We start from the raw sequence: 22,428 nt of genomic DNA on the forward strand, positions 1-22,428 counted from the left end.
GATGGTGGGCGGAGCTTCTCTGGGTTTTTGTCTGTCTTACGCAAACACTTGAGCTCCTTTTGTTTGTACTCTTGGGTAACCATGCCGATTAAGGTGTGGTAACCATGGCAATCAAGGTAGCGATCAAGTTGTAGTAACACATACCTGGAAACATTTCTTCAAGGCGCAGGAGGAATCAAAGTTTTAGCAGAACAGGAAGTCTCCACTGTACCAAAGCATTAAAAGGAATGTCATCGTCACACAAAGTGAATCAATAAAGTTAATTCACATTCAATCACTTCCTATGACAGAGTGACAAAGAGACTCCTTGAGAACGATTTCAAATCAATTAAAATGATATCACAACCAACCTGATTGTTGTCGCCTGCTTTTCCTCTTCAGGGCCTCGGTAGCGTCCATCCAGGTGTCCGTCATCTGAACACATGGGCGCTGAGAAGATTGACAGCTACAGTTAGACACCAGCCAGACTTCAGTTGAGGTTCTGATGTGAACTTTTGTGTTGGTGTGTGAGTGTGTGTTTTAGTGTATGAGGAGGTTCACCTGGTTTCACAATGAAACTTTCACTTCAACTGCAGGTTCCACCATTTCGTCTTTTGCAGTGACCCCTAACGTTAGTTTTCATTTGGACTCCATGTTGTTGGGAGTTTCCAAAGTAGCAACGGTCTAAGTCTAAACATTTGATCTGGGGGAAACCTTACAGTGATGTCTAACACTTTTAGCTTGTTCCGTTTGGTCTGGGTGGGAATAATGGAACACGGGGGTGAGGTAAACATGGCCATCAAGTATGGCGGTCAAGGTGTGGTAACCATCAAGTCGTGGTAAACGTGCAGTCGAGGTTTGGTAACCATGGCAATCTAAGTGTAGTAGCCATAGCGATCAAGATGTGGTTACCACATCATCAGTGAAGTGTTCCTTCCTTCTTCCTCGACGCCGTTGATTCGTGGGCCGACCGCTCGCCGCATATCACATCAGGACATCTGCCGCCAACCGTAAGTGAAGCTGGAGCACAGCGAAACAAACCACGACGCTCGACATCGCACAAGCCAAACTGGCTTTAAGTTGTAAATGTAGGTCAGTGATCCTGATAGGCCAGCAGAGAATGCCTTGCTGGCCCTGACCTCTTAACCACTGATGCTGACACACGTCTTCCAGCGACTCGGCTGGAGGAAAAAGAGGCGAAAAGGAGGCGAACACGAGGATCCCACTTGTCGGGCTGAGTGCTGACAAAGCGGCCCGAGGCATCTCAGCGGCTGCGGGCCCGAGGCCAGCCCGCCATCTGCTTTGTGCTCACATGTTAGTCGCCACCGAAACACAAGCAGCCTCATTATCGCAACACAATGCAACGCAACAATGCGATCCGACAGCACAAACGACATTGCACCACGACACAACAACACGACACAAGACAACGTTATACAACAACAACGTTACACGATACAACACAACATGACGCAGCGCAACACAACAAGACACGATACAACAACACAACGCGACGCATTACAATACAGCACATAATAACACTAGACGACACAACATAACACTACACAACATGACACAATGTAACACAACACGATACAATATGACACTACACGGCACAACATAACAACGCAACATACCACAGCATAACATGACACAATACAACACAACACAAGATAACATGAGACAGCAGAACATAGCATAACACAACATAAAACCACAACACAACATTATATAGAATTACACAACACAGGACACGACGCAACACGACATAACACGATACAACATAAAATAAAACAACATACAAAAATAGTTTTTTTTTTTAAATAAAAAAATTAAATTACTGTCCATACTGCGGTATTCATGTGTTGGATGTGTGCATTTAAGGGGTGCGGCCTAGTCAGTGACATCAAGAGCTGGAGTCGGATTGGCCAGTTCGATCGGTGTGATCGTCTGGACATGAGTCGTGGCCTCCAGCGGCTCCTTGCGAGTGTTCTCATTTTGTGTTTGCGTGTTTGACTGTCAGGCCTAACTGCGGCCCTCCTTGCACGCATGGGCATCACAGCACCTCAAAACAAACGACTTTTCTCTTCACTCGAGCAGGGCGGGGTATCTTAAGCTTGTTTGTTCGTCACATTTTTACTTGCAACACAGAGTAAAAAACTGACCAAGCGATAGTTTGTAACGGGAAAGATGGGAAGTTGAGGCACTCCTAAGTCAAAGTACAAGTTTACTTTTATCTGTCGAAATAGTTTTAGAATAAGAGCTCTTTTGTCGAGCTGATGCGGTGCATGAGGGGCGGCGGGTTGTTCTTGACTAATGAGCATCAAGGTGAGAGCCGAAAAGGTTCCTGGCCAGCTGACAACAAGCAGTGCGCCCGTCTGCCGTCACAATTGACTTTGGACCGCCGCCTCCTGAATCCTACTTTGATTTTTGTCCTTTGTTTCCCGACCAGCTGCTGCCGCTAATCCCCGCCAGGACCATCTTCCGTCCTCTTCAGATCGTCAGCTGTTTGCCTGATCCAAAGAAACAGCTGGAGTAACACCTCCCTGCTGCGGGATAATCAGGGGAAGTGTTGGCTTAGACGTTTTAAACCTCGCTGGATTCACTTGCTTCAATGTATCCAGGTACAATCACACAACCACAAAGTGTCTCTATACTCCTTTGGGCTCCATTTTAGCTGTGTGAAGGCAAATGTAATCACACTCCCTAAGGGTGGTGATTTTTGTCAGATTTTTTTCTTTTCCAACCTCACCTCTTCAAGTCATTCGCTGGCAGCCGTTTTCAAAGCAGTTTCCCATGTTGCCGGCCATTTTACAGCATGTTGAATAATCTTTCAAGACCCATAGAATCTCGTGTTCTATGACAAGATAAGCACCGAACCTATCAGAGAAAGAGGAGACTTTCTTCTTCCACCCTTTTCGTTGCTTTTGTTATGAGCAATACAACACAGATTAGTTAGTAATGAAACAACAAAAACAAGCAGACTGCAAAGTTGCTTTGTATGGCAAAATAAACATTTGTTTTACGAAACCTGTCATGAGTGATGCTGGAGAAGCTTCATCATGCAACAAGACAATGATCCAAAACACACCGCCAACACAACAAAGGACTTCATCAGGGGGGGAAAGTGGATGGTCTTAGACTGGTCAAGTCAATCACCGCACCTTAACCCAATCGAGCATGCATTTTACCTCCTGAAGAGGAGACTAAAGGGAGAAACCCCCAGAAACAAACAAGAACTGAAAGAGGCTGCAATAAAAGGCCTGGGAAAGCATTTCAAATGAAGAATGCACCAGTCTGGTGAAGTCAATGTGTCCCAGGCTTGATGCAGTTATTGCAAGTCAGGGTTATGCCACCAAATATTAACTGTTATTCACTTTAAGTCAATTGAATCATATCTGGCCCAATACTTTTGCTCACTTGATAACTGGGTGGCTTCAAACAAAAGGTGCTCTGGCCTGAGTTATTTAACACATCTAGATGTAAATACCATGAACTGAAAGCTGGAATTCTGAACATTTGTCTCATATTCATCTTCTGATCTGAAACCCAAATGTCTTCAGTATACAACAAAAACAAAGGAATTGACCTTGTCGTTTTTCTTCTTCTTCTTTGCGTTGCGTTTACGTTGCTATAACCGCAAAGCGCATCGCCCTCAACATGGAGCCAGCCAGCAGCGCCTTTGTGAAGAATGTGAAAATGTGAACAGCATTATGAAGAGGACTGGTTAAATACCAACTCTAAATAAACTCGGAAATGTATTGGTCCATCCGTTGGCTCTTCAGCTGGCCCCTGCTCCAGTGTGTTCCACTAACAAGTGCGTGTGTTCTCTGTGATGGTAAAATGCAGAGAACAAATTGTGTGTGCATGCACGCATGTTCATAACAATAAAGGGGATTCTACTTCATGAATCAAATAGCTGGTGTAAATTCTGACTTTCAGCTCGTCATTCGATAACAGAAAATGGTGCAAAAAGTGCTGAAACATTAAAGTTGGACGTGCATTCAAAAGTTTAAAGAAGGTGAAATTAAGTTCATCTGTCAAGGTTAGTGTGTATATTCTAAGTTCATCCCAAAATTTCATCCTAAATCCTGAACTTCTTGTCAGTAGTGTATTTGGCTGTTAAATACAAACAACAGCTCTGATCCACCCTCATCCATGATGAGCAGTAGGTTCCGGAGACTAAAGCTGGCACATAGTTTAGTACACCACCCCCCACCCCACCAAGGACGACGGTGAAGTATAAAAGTGACCATCCCACTGATCTGATCCTAGAACTGTCTCTACCAGGTCTACACAGGGCAATTTCTTTTGGCGACCATGAGCACCGACGGCGAGATGGCGATCTTCGGGCCGGCCGCCCAGTATCTCAGAAAGTCCGAACGGGAAAGGACGGAGGCGCAGGCCAGACCCTTTGACAGCAAAACGGCCTGTTTCGTCAGAGAGGAAAAGGAGGTGTATGTCAAGGCTACTATCCAGGACAAGGCCGATGGAAAAATCAACGCCAAGACGGAAGATGACACGGTGTGTGGACATTTTCGAGTTTCATCTTCAGCTGTACTGTCACCACTCCAATTTTAGCATCTTTGCATTGGCTTAGATAGATAGATAGATAGATAGATAGATAGATAGATAGATAGATAGATAGATAGATAGATAGATAGATAGATAGATAGATAGACTGACTGTTTTTGTGCTAGAGCCAGCTGACTTATGAGTGCCCCACTTTACAAGCGCTTTGAGTTACGACAGCTTGCGCATGCCCCAATTTACGAGTTTTTTTGAGTTACCAGACCTGGCGCTTAGTCGCTTTGTGTTGCCAAAATTTGAGATACAAGTGTCACGTGTGGGGTGTCGCTGGACCCAAGAGCAGGCGGTGGCAGATGTATAATGATGAACAGTTTATTGAGCAAAGGTTATGGAGGTGGTTCCTGGATGTGTTGGCAGGCGGAGGCGTGGACAGGTGGCAGGCAGTGGACAGAACAGGCGGCTGACTCGGTGGCAGGAATGACGTGGGTCAGGAACACAGGGGAGCACTGGGAACGAGGGGACACAAGAATTAACAAGGGAACGAGGAGTTACGTGGCCTACTTGAGTACGGTGGGCCATGGTACCGCTAGGAGAGGCTGCAATACTTTGGCGAGGATTTCCTGGAACAGGCAGGCTTAAATACCGGTGATGATGAGGCTGATTGGAGACAGGTGCTGAAAACAGAGATGGGAGGCGGGGGGGGGGGGGGGCGAGAGAGAGAACGCAAAGAGCCCTCCAGGCTACTATAATGGAAGTGCAGGGCAGTATATGACAACAAGCATGCTTCAGATATGCAGCTGCACGAGTTAAGTGAAAAAATGAAGCAACTAGGGTGTGAAGCAATCTGGTGGCATCTTCTTGCTAAGGAACTAGGTTTCATTTCGAAAAAAAAGTATTACTTTATTGGCATCTTGTGGCATCTATATGCAATTACAAACCGTTTTTGGGGGGGCGACAATTACTGGCAGAGTTTTGCTATTCGGGCAGGGCTCAGTATTTTATCTTTTTAAAACTATTTATTGTTGTTTTAACTGGCCAAAGGAAATAAGAAATTAAAGAAATATATACTTGTTGTTAATGGGTTAGGGTCCCAGTTGAGCTGACTTTGGGGGAAAAGCGAGTACACCATAATTACTATTATTCTGATTTCTACTGTGTGATGTCAACCGGATGGTCAACTTGTGTGACTTTTGTCCACAGACGTTGACTGTGAGGGAGGACCAAGTGTTTCCCATGAATCCCCCCAAGTTCGACAAGATCGAGGACATGGTCATGATGACTCACCTCCACGAGCCGGCCGTGCTCTTCAACCTGAAGGAGCGCTATGCATCCTGGATGATCTACGTAGGTCTCCAAAGTCGGGGTTCTCAAACTTTCTGGGTCAAGGGAAAGATTTTGGCAGGGAACCCTTCATAATCTGCACGCCAATTAAACATAACTACATTGTGTACCTCTAAATGCCATATTAGCACATGGACCTTAAAATGGATATCAATGACATAGAATAATTGTTCAATCTGCTTTTGAATCCAGACGTACTCTGGTCTTTTCTGTGTGACCGTCAACCCTTACAAATGGCTGCCGGTCTATAATCCTGAAGTGGTCCAGGCCTACCGAGGCAAGAAGAGGATGGAGGTTCCTCCTCACATCTTCGCCCTGTCCGATAACGCCTACCAGTTCATGCTGACGGGTAAGTCGGCACCACAAAGGCCTTCAGGTCTTTCGTTGATGATATGGTCACCTGACTTGTTTTTTTTCTACCCCAGATCGTGAAAACCAGTCTATCCTCATCACGTAAGCAGAGAACCAAGCTGTTTTCTTCACATACACTTTGTTTGGGATATTTGGCTTTCGGGTGAAATTTCAGGATCAGACACCCAAACCTTTTGTGAGTAGTTTATGTATGTCATCAGATGCTAATCCATTCGTTGTTTCCAGTGGAGAATCCGGTGCAGGAAAGACGGTGAACACAAAGCGGGTCATTCAGTACTTTGCCACCATCGCTGTGTCTCCGGAAAAGAGGAAGGACACCAACAGCAAAATGAAGGTTGGTCCTCGATGCTTTGCTTTGTGAACCACACATCTGGTTGACCACTTTACTGGTCCATAGGGTACACTGGAGGACCAGATCATCCAGGCCAACCCTCTGCTGGAAGCTTTTGGGAATGCCAAAACTGTGAGGAATGACAACTCTTCTCGCTTTGTGAGTCACTTTTATTTTTGATTAAGAAGCAACTCGTTGGTTGTTGATGTTATTCCACCTTTACATCAAGTTGGATCTTTCAGGGTAAATTCATCCGAATACACTTTGGCGCCACTGGCAAACTGGCGTCAGCAGATATCGAAACATGTATGTTTACCAAGATGTTCTCATGAGCTTAAAGAGATGAATCCAACCAAAAGCCACATTTAATTTTCCTTCCTTAAAGATCTGCTGGAGAAGTCCAGAGTGTCATTCCAGCTGGCAGCTGAAAGGAGCTATCACATCTTCTATCAGCTGACCTGCAACAAGAAGCCGGAACTCATCGGTAAAATAAGCTCAGCACTTAATGTCCTCTTAATGTCACTTCCAAAAACCATGTCATCCTGTTCATCTTCAGACCTGCTCCTCATCACCACCAACCCTTATGACTTTGCCTTCATCAGCCATGGCGAGATCAGCGTGAAAAGTATTGATGACGCTGAGGAGTTGATGGCCACAGATGTGAGTGTGATCATGAGTGGTTTGGAAAGAGGATTCACTGAGAAATATTCTTCATCTCATTTGTGCTCCAGGAGGCCTTTGACATTCTGGGCTTCACCCCAGATGAAAAAATGTCTATCTACAAGCTGACAGGAGCTGTGATGCATTATGGGAACATGAAGTTCAGGCAGAAACAGCGAGAGGAACAGGGAGAACCAGATGGCACTGAAGGTTAGGACATCGCTCAAACTTCAAACTATAATAATGACAGATAGCATTTGAACCAGAGGTCCTCAACCACTAGTCCGCGACCTAGGATTAGGTTGTGGGCAATTCTTGTGGGTACTCTTCAGAGAGACTGAAGAAAAAAAATATGTTATTGATTATCAGCGTAAACTCATGAAAATATTACTTTACATCAGCCCTGTGGTTGTTTACAAAAGGGGAGAGCGTAACACCCAAAGTGTGTTAATTACGGCCATTCGACTCTGTAATTTAGTTTTGGTCGCCATCATTGGAAAAAATTCTGCTTCAAAGATGTTGGAAATGTAAACAAGGTATTCGGTGGGTTTTTTTTTTTTTTTTTTTTTTGGTCATTTAGAAGTTTGAAGAATTTGTTTTGTTCTATCTCTTGTGTGACCGATGAATTTCACCATACCTCTTAAATGATTGAAACTTTGCCTCAAAACTGCAGAGGCTGACAAGGCAGCCTATCTGATGGGTCTGAACTCTGCTGACCTTCTGAAGAACCTCTGTTACCCACGCGTGAAGGTGGGCAATGAGTATGTCACCAAGGGACAAAATGCACAGCAGGTACGACTGACTGTCTGTCAGCACATCCTGGAAATAAGCAAGTGTATCTTTGTTAACTACATGCTACGTTTCACCTAAAAGTAGATGAAGGAGACGAGACTATGTAGCCTAATTTCATGTATGGTGTGTTTGACTTGCTGAAGGCACTGAAATATGAAACCTAATTTTAAATGTAAGATGTTTATATCTACTGTGAATGAAAATATATTTTAATTCCTCAATCCCACAAATCCAGTTAACAGCTGAACTGAGCCAATGTTCTTTTCCTACTGAAGGTGTACAACTCCATAGGCGCATTGGCCAAATCTGTCTATGAGAAGATGTTCCTGTGGATGGTGCAGCGCATCAACCAGCAGCTGGACACTAAGCAGCCCAGGCAACACTTCATCGGCGTTCTCGATATTGCCGGATTTGAAATCTTTGATGTAGGTCATCGCATTTTGAAAAAACATTATTATCTTGCAGTTTGAGGCAACCACAGTCAAATCAGTTCCTTGTTCCTTGTGAACACTCTACCAGGCGCAACTCTCAACTGATCTGCGTCAAACTTTTAGGGAAGACTGTTCCAAGAACCATATAGTATAATTCATCATGACGTCACATGTTCATCCGGCTGGCAAAAGGCAAAGCATTTTTCTATGGCACCACTACTAATCAAACCTTTCCATGTCACTTGACCAAGGCAGAACAATTCAGAGAACCAGGAAAATAGCTTGAATGATGATTTTCATCTTGCGGGGTGTTACTGCAAGTCTTCTTCTGTAGTTTAAATAAAGAGTCAATAGTAAATAAGATGCTACGCAAGGTAAACTGCTTGGAAGGAAGAGCCAACGTCGGTTATAATTTACATTTCAACAGGTGAGTTGGTCTAAAAAAGATGTGGTTGAAATTCAGTGCGTTGTAATCTACTCAGCTAGGCATTCATAGGCACTCACTCAAACTCACTTCCAACTTCTCACGTCAGCTTTAAACCCGATTATGGAGGTTTTGTTTACCAGTCCGTCCTGTTACAAGTGGCTACTCTGATGCTGCCACCAGGCAGTGTTACGATCTTCTCTGTACACCTATTTACAAAGTCCACTTACCTTATTTTCATCACCAACAGGTTCCACTGGATTAATTTAGATTTTCTTTTTAAGGAAATGGAAAAAATTCTCAATACGTTTCGGGGAATCCATCTTTGGTGGCGCAACCTCAAACACAACAGGTTTTTGACATCGTTTCAGTTCAGGTCAGCGGTAGTCACCTGCATTCTGCCACCCGAAAGTATCCTGCCGCATATTCTTTGAAAACATTCTGAAATTGGTCTGGTCAATTGATTTTTATAAATACTTGATCCAATATGCTTGAGTCAGCTGGCTTCATTTGAGTGAACCATGTCTTCACACTTAAATCTCCAAAGTTCAACAGCATGGAGCAGCTGTGTATCAACTTCACCAACGAGAAGCTTCAGCAGTTCTTCAACCACCACATGTTTGTGCTGGAGCAAGAAGAGTACAAGAAAGAAGGCATCGACTGGGAGTTCATCGACTTTGGAATGGACCTAGCAGCATGCATCGAGCTTATTGAAAAGGTAGATGGTCCATTTTTATGTGAAGGAATGTCAACTTGTGATGCCTACTGTTGTGTGTTTTTGTCAATCAGCCGATGGGTATCTTCTCGATCCTGGAGGAGGAGTGTATGTTCCCAAAGTCAAGCGATGTGTCCTTCAAGAACAAACTTTATGACCAACATCTGGGCAAGAACAGCTGCTTCCTAAAGCCTAAAGTGGTCAAGGGTAAGCCAGAAGCTCACTTCTCGCTGATGCACTACGCCGGCATGGTGGACTACAACATCAGCGGATGGCTGGAGAAGAACAAGGACCCGCTGAACGAGTCTGTGGTGCAGCTGTACCAGAAGTCGTCGGTCAAGATCCTAGCAATGTTATACGTCACCTTCTCTGGAACAGATGGTAAGATTTAATTTCTTCTCCTTTTGTCTTGAAACATGGAAGAATCTGAGATAAAGAAGTAGCAACGTGCTTCGTATATGCAGATGCACCAGCTGGAGGAGTCAAGAAAGTGTCAAAGAAAAAGGGAGCATCTTTCCAAACTGTGTCAGCTTTGTTTAGGGTAGGTTAAAAATCAAGTTGCAAGGCACCACCGTGGACGAGTGGTTACCACTAACCTCACATTCCTGAGGTTTGGGGTTCGAATCTTGGCTCCAGCCTTCCTGTGCTTGTGTTTGTATGTGCTTGCCATGCTTGCAAGAGTTTTCTTGGGGTTCTCCAGCATTTTCCCCACATTCTAAAACATGCTTCTTAGGTCAACTGAAAACTCTAAATTGCCCATGAGTGTGAATGTTTGTTTGTCTATACTGTATGTGCTCTGTGATTGGCTGACGACCTGGGCAGGTGCCCATATCATCCATATCAGAAACCACCCCTTATCCTTCCTCTCACACTAAGTCAGCAGGGAAACACTCCAGCTCACCCATGATCCTAGTGAGGATGAGCGGTATAGAAAACGGATGAATGGAAAATCAGGTTGCAACTGTTCAAATCAAATGTAAAATCCCTTGTTAACTAAGTTGTTATTTTTTGGACAAAGTAACTCATAAGTGATTATTTGTTGCAGGAGAATCTCGGGAAGCTCATGACAAACCTAAGGACAACGCATCCGCACTTTGTGAGATGCCTCATTCCGAATGAGACAAAAACTCCAGGTAGACTTCCCCATCTTTGTCCAATTATAATTCAGAAAGGTTGCCTGGCAGGCTTGTTGGTTTCTTGGTTTAGTTGATCTATTCAATGAATGTGCTGCACAGGCACGATGGAGAACCACCTTGTCCTTCACCAGCTGCGCTGCAATGGCGTGCTGGAAGGCATTCGCATCTGCAGGAAAGGATTTCCGAGCAGGATTCTGTATGGAGACTTCAAGCAGAGGTAAACTAAATTAAGTGTTCAAGCATACCAGTGTACAGAAGCATTTACATAATTATCTATGGATACCTGTTGTTGCTTTTGCAGATACAGGATCCTTAATGCCAGTGCTGTTCCAGATGGACAGTTCATGGATAACAAGAAGGCAGCAGAGAAACTTCTGGGATCCATCGATGTGGACCACACGCAGTACAAGTTGGGACACACAAAGGTTCTGACTGTTTGTGTTAGAGTTAAAATTACTTCAACTATGCTCTATCTTGCTACATATGTCTAATTTCCCAGAAAGATCGTCTTGTCTGTTTTGATCATTTAATCAAACGGGAACTATCCCCCCAACCATAAACATACTCAACAGTTTAATCCATCATAAGTCAGTATTTATCAAGTCACATATGTGAGATGTACAGTTATGTAAGAATGTACATAAATGAATCTACGATTGTATACATGTTCCATCATTAAGAGTGTTGAGTTGGAAAGGTACTTGAATGACAGTGATGTCACTTTCAGGTGTTCTTTAAAGCTGGCCTACTCGGTACTTTGGAGGAAATGAGGGATGAGCGCTTAGCTCAGGTTGTGAAGTCCACGCAGGCACTGTGTCGTGGGTTTCTGATTCGGCTGGAGTTTCAGAAGATGATGGCCAGGAAGTAATTATGCTTACAGTATAATCTCATTCTCAAGCACTTGTTAGAATCTCCAGTCGTGAGGCCAACATGTTGTTCTTGACAGGGAGGCCATCTACACCATTCAGTATAACTTCCGCTCCTTCATGAACGTCAAACACTGGCCATGGATGAAGGTGTACTTTAAACTCAAACCACTGCTCAAGAGCGCAGAGGCTGAGAAGGAAATGGCTCAGATGAAGGTGGACTTCACGAAGCTCAAAGAAGATTTAGCCAAGTCAGAAAACAGACGGAGGGAGATTGAAGAGAAAATGGTCTCTGTTGTACAAGAACGAAACGATCTTCTTCTCCAAGTCCAGGCGGTAAGTATTCATGGGTGAGTTGTGCCCATGGTTGGCCATCAAGCTGCCACCAGCTTCTTCTTCTGTTTGAGTTAATATTACTTAAATAACATCTAGGAGACAAGCGGCACAGTGAGCAAGTGGTTAGCCATCCACCTCACAGTCCAAAGGTTGGGGGTTCGAATCAGGGTTCCATCCCCCCAACCACACACATACTAAAACAGTCTATTCACCCATTAGTCAGTATTAAGGAAGTCATATAAGTATAAATTAGTTATGTAAGAATGTACAGAAAAAAAGTTAGGATTGTATATATTTTCCATTTGAGCTCGAGCCTTGAGGGTAAAAGTCAGAATATTTCGTACATGTTCCTTGTGTGTTTCACCATGTGAGGAGTCGGACAACCTGCTGGATGCTGAGGAACGCTGTGAGGGACTCATCAAGAGCAAGATCCAACTGGAGGCCAAGCTACATGAAGTGATGGAGAGGCTTGAGGATGAGGAGGAGCTGAACGCCGAGCTGACAGCAAAGAAGCGAAAGCTTGAAGATGAGTGTTCAGAGCTGAAGAGGGACATCGATGACCTAGAACTGACATTAGCCAAAGTAGAGAAGGAGAAACATGCAGTGGAAAACAAGGTGAGAGGACGCAAGCATGGTGCCTACCATGTTAACATCTAACATCACTTCTCACTATCTGTTAAAGGTGAAAAACCTGATGGACGAGATCTTGAGTCAGGATGAGACCATAACCAAACTGTCCAAGGAGAAGAAAGCCCTGCAAGGCTCCCATCAGCAGACACTGGAAGACCTGCAGGCAGAGGAGGAGAAGGTCAACATCCTTGGCAAGGCCAAAACCAAGTTAGAGCAGCAGGTTGACGAGGTGAGTCACCGCTTAATTGCAGACATTGATGGCAGTTGACATTGTACATTGCTGTCGAAACCGCTGTTCATGTTGTAGTTGGAGGGTTGGCTGGAGCAGGAGAAAAAGATCCGGATCGACCAGGAGAGAGCCAAGAGGAAGTTGGAGGGTGATCTCAAACTTTCCCTTGAGTCTATTATGGATCTGGAAAATGAGAAGCAGCAGCTGGATGAGAAGCTAAAAAAGTATGTTTACAGGACATTAAATTAAGCTCACCTGTAATGCCTGTAGTATATTTTCATTATAAAATTCCACTCAAAAGTGGATAAATATTCCTAACATTTTATGAGTAGTGAACTTCTAAAGAATGATGTCTGGCAACTAATTCCAATCTAATTGCAATTAAATCACAGTCATGTTGGTGTATTCATCTGCACTTCCTCTCACAGAAAAGACTTTGAGGCTTCACAGCTCCAGACAAAGGTGGAGGATGAACAAGCTCTAGGTTCACAGCTGCAGAAAAAAATCAAAGAGCTCCAGGTGAGAAGTTACGGTTCAGTAATTTGATTTGGTCACGTGAACTTTACAGGACTTCAGTTTATGAGCTTCCATCCAATCTCTCATTTGCAGGCCCGATCTGAAGAGCTGGAGGAGGAAATGGAGGCTGAGCGTGCTGCTCGAGCCAAAGTGGAGAAGCAGAGGTCAGATATGTCCCGAGAGCTGGAGGACATCACTGAAAGGCTGGAGGAGGCTGGAGCGTCCACTGCCACTCAGGTAGAGGCCAACAAGAAGCAGGAGGTTGAGTTCCTCAAGCTGCGCAGGGAGCTGGAGGAGCGCTCGCTGCAGCACGAGGCCACGTCCGCCGCCCTGCGCAAGAAGCACGCAGACAGTGTGGCCGAGCTCGGGGAGCAACTGGACAACATCCAGAGGGTCCGGCAAAAGCTGGACAAGGAGAAGAGTGAGCTAAGACTGGAGATGGATGACCTGTCCAGCAATCTGGAGAGTGTGGCCAAAGCCAAGGTGAGGGTGAAGTCCCATCACAAGCAGTGAGATTCCTGTGGTGTTCCAAAAAGAAACTGTCTTTCTCTGCGTAGATTAACCTCGAGAAAATGTGCCGCTCGCTTGAAGACCAACTAAGCGAGGTCAAAGCCAAAGAGGAGGAGCAGGAGAGGCTACTGAACGATGTGTCCAGCCAAAACACTCGACTACAGACAGAAAACGGTAATTAAGACCTGATCAGGTCTGCCTCACATCACGTGTGCTTGTTAGGGGTGTTGAAATTAATCATATAATCGATGCATCAGCATGCAGACATGAATGATTTTGCATCAATACAGTGGTAAACCTTAATTAATCATGACGTAAATGACATGCTTGTTGATCTTCGGCCCATGGCATACAAATTCTTGTAGTCTGTCTGTCTATGGTGGGTGTCAAAGAGTGCCTCATCCAGAACATTATAGCTCCCGTCTCATCTAACTAACGTCATTTGTTGCAAAGGTGAATGTCAGAGGGAGGCTGCAAGCTAAAAGTTAAGGACATTCCAAACTTTTTAAAAGCGCATACCTCAACACATTTTGGATTTTATGAACAGACAAGAAAGCAAGAACTGGACAAGCCAATCCCAGGTGGTGTGGAAAGCCTGTCACACAAAAATTTAATGTCGGGAACATCACCAATTTAAACTCACGGTGGTGATTCCACGTTAGTTGTTTCCACCCTGAGTTGCTATCTACAATGGCCAAACAAAATGCATAGCCAGCACAGCCAATAATTTATGTCAGTCTGTCAACAATCCCTACTAAGTCAGACAAAGGGAAGAAAAAACCCAGACTTTGAGAGCCTTTATAGCCAAGGATTTATGGCCGTATCCCATTCGGTACAACGCCGGGTTTCAACACTTGTTAACTGCAAATATGCTGAAGTTGACTGTACTATTTACTGTATTCTGTTGTGATTTAATATGGTGGTCAAATTTTGCATTCAATCTATTTAAAATTTAAAAGTAATGCTGTACTTAACGATGAAAAACAAAACCATAGTATTATAGAAAATGTATGTGGCTCATCAATTGTTGAAATGTTAATCATAATCGACTCAAATCATGGGACCAGTTAAGCTACACAACTCTACTACTTGTAACCATTTTTTGATTGTGCTCTGCAGTTGAAATGTCTCGCCAGCTGGAGGAGAAAGCAGCACTCCTGTCTCAGTTCACGCGGGGAAAGCAAGGCTTCCTCCAGCAGATTGAGGAGCTGAAAAGACTAAATGAGGAGGAGGTTAAGGTGAGCATGGACGAGCAGAGGTGCACCACAGAAGCAACGTGATCTATGCTGACCATCATTTGTCTGAAGGCCAAGAACGCCCTGGCCCATGGCTTGCAGTCCACACAACACGATTGCGAGCTACTTAGGGAGCAGTACGAGGAGGAGCAGGAGGCCAAGGCCGAGCTCCATCGCTGTCTCTCAAAGGCCAACAGCGACGTGGCCCAGTGGAGAAACAAATACGAGACAGACGCCATTCAGCGCAATGAGGAGCTGGAGGAAGCCAAGTGAGAAACACAAAATCAATAGTGGTGGGCAGGCTGGTCAAGGCCTTCTCTGCTAGCCTAACCACCATCAGACGCACTAACCTACCTTGGCGTTATATTACAAGGACATTATGTTCGGACCGAGCCATGCTGTGAATAGCAAAAATCAGCAAGTAACTGACGCCAACTCAAAAAGACACATTGTAACACTACGTCATCCTTGTGCCTTACTCTCCAGGCATGACTAGTTAATTGTTGCCTCATCTATAGTCAGTGCTTCTTGTGGCATCTAAGGGCATCAGCTGAGAGCAGGTTCCACAGAAAAAAGGGAATAGGCAAATTTGCAAACCGTGAGGCTGGGATTCACTGTATACGTTTTTTTTCTGACAGGAAGAAGTTGGCGCTGCGTCTGCAGGAAGCAGAAGAAGCTGTGGAGGCCGTCAACTCCAAGTGTTCATCTCTGGAGAAGACAAAACAGCGACTGCAAGGAGAAGTGGAGGACCTAATGATGGACATGGAGAGGTCAAATGCTGCCGCTGCCACCTTGGACAAGAAGCAGAGGAACTTTGATAAGGTTTTCCTTCTTAGACTTGCCTTGATACCTGATGAAGATTCACACCATCAAGGCACGCTATATCTTCCTGCAGGTTCTAGCTGATTGGAAGCAGAAGTATGAGGAAGGTCAGACAGAACTGGAGTCAACTCTCAAAGAAGTGCGCTCTTTGGGCACTGAGAACTTTAAGATGAAGAATGCCTTTGAAGAATGTATGGAACAACTGGAGACGTTCAAGCGAGAAAATAAGACCCTTCAACGTATGTCTGTATAGATTCTCTGTCATTCAGATCATGGTAATTTTGAATCGAGGCAACTGGACTCTTCTTTTTGGTTGAAGACGTTGAACCTTTAATCCATTAGACCATCTTTCTGGAGACATGTCAGCTCATTGTTGTCCAAATTCTGGACAGAGATGATAGCCAGTTTGAAAGTGGTGTGAAAGAAATCATCCATGTCAAACGAGAAAGGTCCTCTCGAAACAGAGAAGGAAGTTTATGCCAACACCTGCTTTACAACAATGTCTTGACATCTCTTCGCAGATGTTATTAGCTAGTCCTTTTTCAGCAGCCTCATGGCCTAGCGGAAGAAACTCCTAAGTCTTTCTGCGTTGGCCATAAGCAGCCTGTATAGTTTCCCTGATGTCAGCAGGGAAAAGAGTTAGTTTTTGGGGGAGCTGGGATCCTGGGCAATCATCTTGGAGCTTGATCTGCAGTGCATGGTGTAGATGTCCTGTATATGGGTGACGGTGGTTTTGATGATCTTCGTCAAAGCCAGTTGGTCCCGGTTGGTGGTGTTCCCCATGTAGTTGATTTTACTCCCACTCACAATGCTCTCCACCGTATGGATGTAAAATTTCCTGAGCACTCTTGAGGAGGAGCACCAGTCATCTGAGAGGTTAAAGACGCTGGTTGCCTCGATTTAAACTTTGTGGCTCAATGTACAGTGCAACCTCGATATAACAGACTCACACGGGTGGGGGGGTCGTCTGTTATAGCCGATTGTCCGTTACATTGAAGCATCTTTTTTTGTGGATATATGCACCCATATTACTGTACGGTACAAAATTATTGTTTTGTAAAATTTTTCATGGCCTAAAACACCCAGAACAGTACAGCTACTGTAAATAAATATACAAAAGCTTGAAAATGTTTGAAAAGTTAAAAATTTGGTGTGCTTGATGGTGACATTGTTGACATAGACATCATAGGCGAATCGAGGGCACTGTCATAAGCTGCGAGGAATTAGTGTGCTTCCTTGTTGCAAGTCTGTTGCCATAGACCAGGGGTGTCAAACTCATACTCAGGGCCGTTATGACTGTGAACCCATATAAAATATTGTCTCATATAATGACATATACACAACAAATTGATGGATAACTAGTTTTAAAATCAGAAGCCAATAAAAAATGTTCAACTATTATTACATTTATTTCAAAAAGGTGATTGGTAACATAAAATGCTTGCAATATCTCAACATTATACATGTAAAGATATAGTTGGCATTTTCACAAGAAACATGAAGTCGACACATGATTTGCTTCCGCGGGCCGCATAAAATGATGTTGCGGGCCGGATCTGGACCCTGGGCCACCACTTTGATGGCTGTGCCATAGACGAACGGCTCAACAAGAATCTCTTACTGTACCAAAAATAGCGTGTTCCAGATTCCAGAGACTTGTTTTGTATTCAGAGTTAAAACCGCCGCCATGCCACGCTCTCTCTCTGCGCAGCGTTCAGTGCACAATAGACAATAGATAGACTCATCATCACCATGGCCGCCACATCAAATGCATGGCCTGGAAATGTGCCACATTCCACGGAGGCACAGGAGGCAAGTCTTACGGTTGGATCTAGTCATATTATATATCTGTGACCCAGAAATACATATGTCCCATTCTCTGCCTCTATTGCACCACAGCGCCAGTAAACAACAGCGGCCAATTCTGGAACTAACAGAATTTGTCAATGGCAGTTTCAGTGTCAAATGGAAACAATTTTTGGACACATTGTTCAGTCCCGCCCGACAGGCCGTTTTATCTGATAGCCGTTATATTGGGGTCCGTTTTACTGAGGTTTCACTTTATGTCCCTTATTTTGCCAGATTTTGTGCAAAAACCTGTTAAACAAACATTAGTTGAAGCATGGCCATCGTTCTTATTACAGAGGAGATTGTGGATCTCACAGAGCAGGTAGGAGATATGGGAAAAAACATCCACGAGCTGGACAAGTCCAAGAAACTAGCTGAGCAGGAAAAGTTGGAGGCCCAGACATCTCTGGAGGAGGCTGAGGTGACCAGAGTATTGAAAACAAGATGTAACACTCTATATTTTAGTGCATCTCTTCTACTTGCGACCACTCTTGTCTCCATGCAGGCCTCCCTGGAACACGAAGAGTCCAAGATTTTGCGAGTACAGCTGGAGCTCACCCAGGTGAAGAACGAAGTAGACAAAAAGATAGCTGAGAAGGACGAAGAGCTTGATCAGATGAAGAGAAACAGCCAGCGGATCATCGACTCCATTCAAAGCAACTTGGATGCCGAGGTGAGGAGCAGAAACGACGCTCTGAGAGTTAAAAAGAAAATGGAGGGAGATCTCAATGAGATGGAGATCCAGCTGAGCCACGCCAATAGGCAGGCATCCGAGGCTCAGAAACAGCTGAGAAACGTGCAAGTTCAGCTGAAGGTAGGCAACGTCTGCGAAACATGCACAAACATCAAATCAACACACTCAATGCGATCTTTGCATCCTCGCTCAGGATGTCCAAATTCAGCTGGACGATATCCTGAGGAGCAACGAAGACATGAAGGAGCAGGTCACCATGGCCGAACGCAGGAGCAACCTAGTGCAGGCGGAAATTGAGGAAGTCCGAGCTGCCCTGGAACAAACGGAGAGGAGCCGCAAATTTGCCGAGCAGGAACTGCTGGACGCCGGCGAGAGAGTTCAGCTGCTCCATTCGCAGGTTTGAACATCCAAACATCTGCTGGCTTTGGACATCTAACACAACTTTCTACCAAATTGTGATCTATTTTACAGAACACCAGTTTGCTTAACAGCCGCAAAAAGTTGGAGGCAGACCTGTCTCAGATTCAAGGTGAGATGGACGATAGCATCCAAACAGCCCGGAATGCCGAGGACAAGGCCAAGAAAGCCATCACTGACGTACGTTCATCTGCAACTTCAAAATTTCCCTCTGAAGGCAACGATGATGTCATATGTAGTATGGTCACATCACGCAGGCCGCCATGATGGCAGAAGAGCTGAAAAAGGAGCAGGACACCAGCGCTCATCTGGAGAGGATGAAAAAGAACCTGGAGACCACCGTCAAGGACCTGCAGCAGCGTCTGGACGAGGCCGAGGGCCTCGCCATGAAGGGCGGGAAGAAGCAGCTCCAGAAACTTGAAGCTCGGGTGAGCAAAAGAAGGAAACGTGTAGAATAGGTCTGTGTAGGCTCTCAGTAAGCTCGGTCATGGCGATCTGTAAAAAGATACAAATAGGGAGCCTCCACGTCTAAGATTTGTAACTGTAGAAGCCTTTTGGATTTAGGGTCAAATGTCTCCAAAAAACAGGAAGAGTTAAGTTGCCGGCGTGTAACTTTTGCGAACTTTATATTAGTTCCAGAGAAATGTTCTCATGACCCCATCTGCACCCTTTTAGGTGCGAGAGCTGGAAAACGAGCTGGAGGCGGAGCAAAGACACAGCTCTGACACTCTGAAAGGGGCACGCAAGATGGAACGCAAGATTAAGGAACTCACCTATCAGGTCAAGTAGAAGTAATAACATACAGTGAACCCCCCCGCCAGGCGGCACGGTGGATGACTAGTTAGCACATCCATCTCACAGTTCAGAGGTCGTGGGTTAAAATGCGGGCGCCGGCCTCCCTGTGTGGAGTTTGCATGTTCAGTTTGCAGACTGCCTGCATGGGTTTTCTCCGTTTCCTCCCACATTCCAAAAACATGCATGTTAGGTTAATTGAAGATTCTAAATTGTCCGTAGGCGTGAATTTGAGTGTGAATGGTTGGTGATGGCTATGATTGGCTGACGACCAGTTCAGGGTGTTCCTCGCCTCTCACCCAAAGGCCGCTGGGATAGGCTCCATCACACCAGCGACCCCAGTGAGAATAAGCGTTACAGAGAATGAATGGATGGATGAACCCCCACTATTCGCAGGAGTTAGAGACCAAGACCGGCCACGAATGGAGGAAAGTCTGTCAAAATAGTAATTGTCAAGCAATAACAAGACTTTTGTTGTTTTTTAGCTTTTTAATAGCCACTCAGCCCAGCAAAAGCATACATACGCTTCCAAGACTCTCTGTAACTCTCGTTCACTAACAACCCAGGCGAAATTTAGCTCCTCCCTGACATACAAAGATCTTACAACATTAAGATGCATCACTTCAACCTACTTTTGGCAGCATATTGTGGCTTATTTTAGGGCTTTACAGAAAGAAGACAAAAACACACCGATAGCAGAGAATAGATGTCTTTCCGCGAATAACTGTCGCAAATGATGAAATGCGCTATAGCAGGGGAACACTGGAGGTGAATCCATTCCTAGCGGTTCACTGGACCATAATGTGATTCCTCCGTGCAGTCAGAGGAGGAAAAGAAGACATCCATGAGGCTGCAGGAGCTGGTGGACAAACTCCAGCTGAAGGTCAAAGTGTACAAGCGGCAGGCTGAAGAAGCGGTGAGTGCGTGGCATCTCGCCATGCCAACTTTGTTCCTGGTCCGATTGGTGATTTGCTCTCTTGACATCACACAGGAGGAGCAAGCCAACGCCCACATGACCAAACTGAGGAAGGTACAGCACGAGCTTGAGGAGGCCGAGGAGCGAGCAGACATCGCAGAGTCCCAGGTCAACAAGATGAAAGTCAAGAGTCGAGATATGGCCAAGGTACGGCGACTGCACTGTTTTATACATTACCGCAGGGGTTCTGGAACTTTTTGGATCCAAAACGATCCCATTTTTGGGAAAAAAAGTTGAAATGTTTCTAGAGGAAAAAGGGTAGGATAGGTCACAAACATTTAAGCTTTAGATTGGCTCAAAGCTAAGATAGGGCTGATTACTGCAATTGGTTTATTTGTTTGTTTTATTGGTGTGCCAGTTATGTAGGTTTGCACTTTTTAAAATGAGATGACATAATTTATTGGAATTTATTTTTCGGACCCCAATTTACGTCTCATGGGCCTCCACTTTTGAAAACCACTGTGTTAGCATCTAGCCAACTGACTTTTGTGTATTGCATTCTATCCGGTCTCTGAAAACACTTTGTAAACATGTTTTTAAAGGTGCTATATAAATACAGTTATTATGATTATTATTATTATTATTTTTTCACAGAGCAAAGACAGCCGGGAGTAGTCGCCTCTGGTGACCATCTTAAAGACGTGTGCTGTGAACCACTGTCATAGCCTGCGACATACTCTTAAAGTATTTATATAAACAATTAACGCCACTGTGTGTACAAAGTCCAGCTACATTAAATCATTAAAGACTTTGACTCAGTATAAAACAGAACCAACCAAAGCGGTGAATTATTTTTGTTGTTGTCTTCATTTCAGTCAAGGATGCGGCCCCCAGATGGCCTCTAAAAATTGGCCAACCTGAGAGAGATTAAGACAGGATAAACTGTAGGGTTCACCACTTCCAGTAGAAGCATACGTTACCTGGGGTTCTCAAACTTTTGGGGTCCAGGAAAACCTGACAGATTTTTTTCCAAGGTCCCCCTAATAATTCTAACGCCAATTAAACATAGCGAGCATGTGTAGGGTACCCATGTCCTAAATTCCAAAGGCATTGTTAATTTTTGGAACGTTCAACCTAAATATTCATGATGTTTTTTTTTTTAAATCAAATTAAACTTTAACCAAATTAAACTTAATTAAATTTAATATTCATCCATCTTCACTAACTAGAAATGCTGCTGCAACGTCAGACTTATGTGATAATATGTCACAATCATACCATGTGCTTACCATGCTTTTTTTTTTTTTTTTTAAAGACAAGGGGGGAAATTTCCACACACAGTGGCTTTAAACACAATGCTTTTCTTTCAGTAGTGGCTGTATGTTGCCTAATTGCAATAAAGTCAACATGAAAAAAAACTATTTTCCATTTATTGCACTACAACATGAACTGCAATCTGTTATTTTCAGGTAAAATTTATATTTATTATAAGTACAGCAGTAGGCCAGCATGACTTGTATCGGTGCATTGTCTCTCGAGGCAGAAGGATACCAACAACCCCAACCCAGTGGAGGGAATAATGCCACAATACTAATTTAAGGAGGACAACAGGAAAAAATGTACTTTAGATTTTTCTGAACAGTTAAGAAAGCAACTACATGAAGGCACATTTAAAGATGATAAATGTGAAATTAACAACCAATTACAAGACACAACGCAAACACAATGGAGTGACGTGGACATTAAAGACCCAGTAAAAGCGGGGTTTTTAGAGCATTCAGCAACACGCTCACAGAAAGAACGTCTAAATTCTTGAGCATTTTTTAAGCCTAATTTCACATATTTTGCTTTTTTTTTTTTTTTAGTCATTCACATTTGTCTGGCTTGTTAAAAAGTGCCCTTCTCT

The 22,428-nt window shown here is 44.3% G+C and overlaps 1 protein-coding gene across 1 annotated transcript; it reads left to right on the plus strand.

Moving 5' to 3' along the window:
- The first annotated feature begins 748 nt into the window (after nt 1-748).
- On the plus strand, nt 749-21,732 carry LOC133465759 (myosin-2-like). Its single transcript, XM_061748842.1, has 40 exons — nt 749-2,603; nt 4,270-4,503; nt 5,710-5,853; nt 6,043-6,199; nt 6,276-6,303; nt 6,448-6,556; nt 6,620-6,712; nt 6,796-6,859; nt 6,939-7,037; nt 7,110-7,213; nt 7,285-7,423; nt 7,887-8,005; nt 8,281-8,430; nt 9,408-9,578; nt 9,650-9,956; nt 10,040-10,116; nt 10,621-10,708; nt 10,811-10,928; nt 11,013-11,136; nt 11,439-11,575; nt 11,658-11,913; nt 12,286-12,528; nt 12,596-12,772; nt 12,851-12,996; nt 13,201-13,291; nt 13,382-13,771; nt 13,846-13,972; nt 14,918-15,036; nt 15,106-15,302; nt 15,672-15,855; nt 15,929-16,094; nt 18,000-18,124; nt 18,209-18,517; nt 18,591-18,794; nt 18,869-18,994; nt 19,072-19,242; nt 19,490-19,594; nt 20,427-20,522; nt 20,598-20,729; nt 21,177-21,732. Exons 2-40 carry the CDS (start codon nt 4,300-4,302, stop codon nt 21,195-21,197), a joined length of 5,817 nt encoding a protein of 1,938 aa, XP_061604826.1. The 5' UTR covers nt 749-2,603; nt 4,270-4,299; the 3' UTR covers nt 21,198-21,732.
- The last annotated feature ends 696 nt before the right edge of the window (nt 21,733-22,428 follow it).

This window comes from Phyllopteryx taeniolatus, chromosome 16, assembly GCF_024500385.1.
Source record: "Phyllopteryx taeniolatus isolate TA_2022b chromosome 16, UOR_Ptae_1.2, whole genome shotgun sequence".
NCBI classification, from domain to species: Eukaryota; Metazoa; Chordata; class Actinopteri; order Syngnathiformes; family Syngnathidae; genus Phyllopteryx; species Phyllopteryx taeniolatus.

What these genes read in the sequence shown, in the direction of transcription:
- LOC133465759 (XM_061748842.1), top strand. Translation starts at nt 4,300, where the DNA reads ATGAGCACCGACGGCGAGATGGCGATCTTCGGGCCGGCCGCCCAGTAT. An exon ending in CCAAGACGGAAGATGACACG is followed by an intron (nt 4,504 to 5,709) that starts GTGTGTGGACAT and finishes TTTTGTCCACAG; the next exon opens with ACGTTGACTGTGAGGGAGGA. An exon ending in CCAAGAAAGCCATCACTGAC is followed by an intron (nt 18,995 to 19,071) that starts GTACGTTCATCT and finishes CACATCACGCAG; the next exon opens with GCCGCCATGATGGCAGAAGA.